Here is a 2,463-nt window from a genome sequence, read left to right on the forward strand (position 1 = left end):
TGAAGTAGGGGAGGGGAGATGGAGGGGGCCGGAGGGAGGATATTTGCCGGTATAAACCCACCGCATCATCCCAGCTGATACACTAACATTAAACCACTGCCAAGCGAACACAAACGCAAGAGGCAAACTCATCCTTTCAATAACATCACTGAGAGAAGGAAGAGGAGAAAAGGAGGGGCAAAGCGTGAGATAGTGATGCTTTCAGCAGGTGCCAAACAGTGAGAGGTAGCTGATAGAGGAGAGGGAAAGTGCGTGAGAGAAAGAGAGATGCAGCCAGCCTGTGAGAGCACACAGTGACCCACAGCATCGGAGACGAGAAGAAGACAAAGTGTGAGTTGTTTCATGCATTCTTTATTTGTTCGTTTAGCGAAAGGGTGAGAGGTTATGCACCTGTGCTTTCAGGTTGATTAGATACAGAGGAAGATGGAATTTGTACCAAAAAGTAGGTATTGCTGCATATTTCATTGTGTACAATGAATGTTTTATTTTATTTAGTACGTTATTATCATGTAATAATTATTATTCCTGAGTAAATACTTAAATGCATCCATGACTATTTGATCTTGAAGAACCAGGAAGTATAATGTACTGATTTGTTATAGAGGAATCTGGGGCTCATTTGTAGATCTGATGTTTTATAAGATATTCAATGAAAATCACTACTCATCTCACAGACATAATGTCACAATTTCTACCTCGTCTCAGATTTTCATACAGCAGTATATTGTGTGTACAAGGCAATTTCTCCCTTGGCGAAAATTAAGTTTTTCTCATGCATTTGATTATTAACATCAGGGTATTAAACGTCATCATAAAGCATGATCATGGATTTATCTTTATGGTCAGTAGTTATGGTCAGTAGAGTCGTGGTGGTGGTCATTGCTCTGTGTAGTCATAAACATTTTTCTGTATGGTTTCAGAGATGTATTATAGTTGTATCAATAATCACTGTATTATCTATATTGGCATATTAATATTAATTCCTCTCTGTTTTTCCAGAATCCTGTTGTCATTGCAGTGTCAGTGTAGTCGTGTCCAGCCAGTCTCCTGCATTACTGTTCCCGCCCTCCCTCTACTCACTGCTGCCATGCTGTACCCAGCTCTGCTCTGTGCTGCTCTGCTCCTGATAGCACCCCTGGGGCACACAGAGGGGCGCACCCTGCACCCCTCACCTGATGCCATCCAGGTAAGGAGGGTGAAGGGAGAGGGGTAGTGGGAGGAAAATAGGAAGAAGAGGGGATATGGGGATAGAGAAAGAGGGGGAGTGGAAAGTTAGGGAGGGGGAGAGTAGGGGGAGCTGGGGAGAGTGGGACAGAGGGGAGATGGGGAAGAGGGGAGTAGAGGGTATATTTGGATTGAGGGCAGAGATGGATCATCAATAACGTTTTTACGGAGCTCTCGTGACTTTTCTGGGTAGTAATAGTAACACCATATTTGTTGTTCCTGCCTAGTTTGTTGAGCAGTTTCTGGATCGCTACAACGACCTGACCCTGGATGACCTGGAGAACCTGGTGAGCAGCCAACCAGAGGAGCCCTCCTCTGCTTTTACTTCCACGGTCAAAGTCGCTGAGTACCCCAAATGGGCTGACATACCAGCACAGGGCGACAGCACCTGGCTCCGCCTCCTGAAGGGGACCCTGGCCAATCAGAAAAGAGCTGTGACGGACCGGTCGAGGAGGGGGTGGAACCGAGGATGCTTCGGACTCAAACTGGACAGGATCGGGTCAATGAGTGGACTGGGCTGCTAGTGGAGAGAGAGGAAGAGACTGACGTCCCTCAGGGGATATGAGGACGAACACACAGTAGGCTGCTACACAGCACACAGTCATTTACACACATGCGGTGAATACAAGGATGTTAATGTGAGTACAAAGGAGGTCTACATGTAGCGTAGCTGTAGTGTACTTGCTGTAGTGCTAATGTGGTTCCATCGAGCTTAAAGAAAGTTACTCTGTATGTCTCCTGGCTGTTGGAAGGGGTTAGCTGTACTTATACTGTACATCTATTCATTTGAATCTTGAAAGTATCAGAGTTATGTTTACATCAAGCTGTTATTCTATTTTAAGTCTCTGAGTGTTGTTTTGACAGTAAACCTGCACTTTATTTAAAACTAAGTATTTAAAAGTGTTGTCTTTCTTGACTAATATTGTCCTTGTTAATCCTGCAGGAATAGTTGTGTTATGGCATGTTTAATGGAAATAAATATTTGAAAAAAAGTTAATAATATAATTCAAGTCAAATGTTTCTTCTCTCTGCTATTGATTTTACATACATTTTGCATGAATAAATGTACACTGAAACATGTTGTATTGAGTGTTGTGTTCTATTAAAGTCCTGACATCTTCCAGTGGCAGATTCATCCTCAAATCCTCTACTCCTCCATTTGTTCATTTCACATTGGCATACGTCATCTACATATTCATGCATTTCAATTCAATTTGAAGGTTCAATTTCTCACAGCAG

General features: G+C 43.1%; 1 protein-coding gene across 1 annotated transcript; it reads left to right on the forward strand.

Moving 5' to 3' along the window:
* Positions 1 to 869: 869 nt before the first annotated feature.
* LOC120047729 (C-type natriuretic peptide 1-like) lies at positions 870 to 2,081 on the forward strand. The gene is made up of 2 exons (XM_038993283.1): positions 870 to 1,186; positions 1,452 to 2,081. The coding sequence occupies exons 1-2, from the start codon at positions 911 to 913 to the stop codon at positions 1,746 to 1,748; spliced, it is 573 nt and encodes a 190-aa protein (XP_038849211.1). The 5' UTR covers positions 870 to 910; the 3' UTR covers positions 1,749 to 2,081.
* Positions 2,082 to 2,463: the final 382 nt, after the last annotated feature.

This window comes from Salvelinus namaycush, chromosome 5, assembly GCF_016432855.1.
Source record: "Salvelinus namaycush isolate Seneca chromosome 5, SaNama_1.0, whole genome shotgun sequence".
NCBI lineage: Eukaryota > Metazoa > Chordata > Actinopteri > Salmoniformes > Salmonidae > Salvelinus > Salvelinus namaycush.

Coding starts and splice junctions, on each gene's coding strand:
- LOC120047729 (XM_038993283.1), top strand. CDS start 911: ATGGTTTCAGAGATGTATTATAGTTGTATCAATAATCACTGTATTATC. Junction 1,187..1,451: donor CCTCACCTGATGCCATCCAG/GTAAGGAGGGTG, acceptor GTTCCTGCCTAG/TTTGTTGAGCAGTTTCTGGA.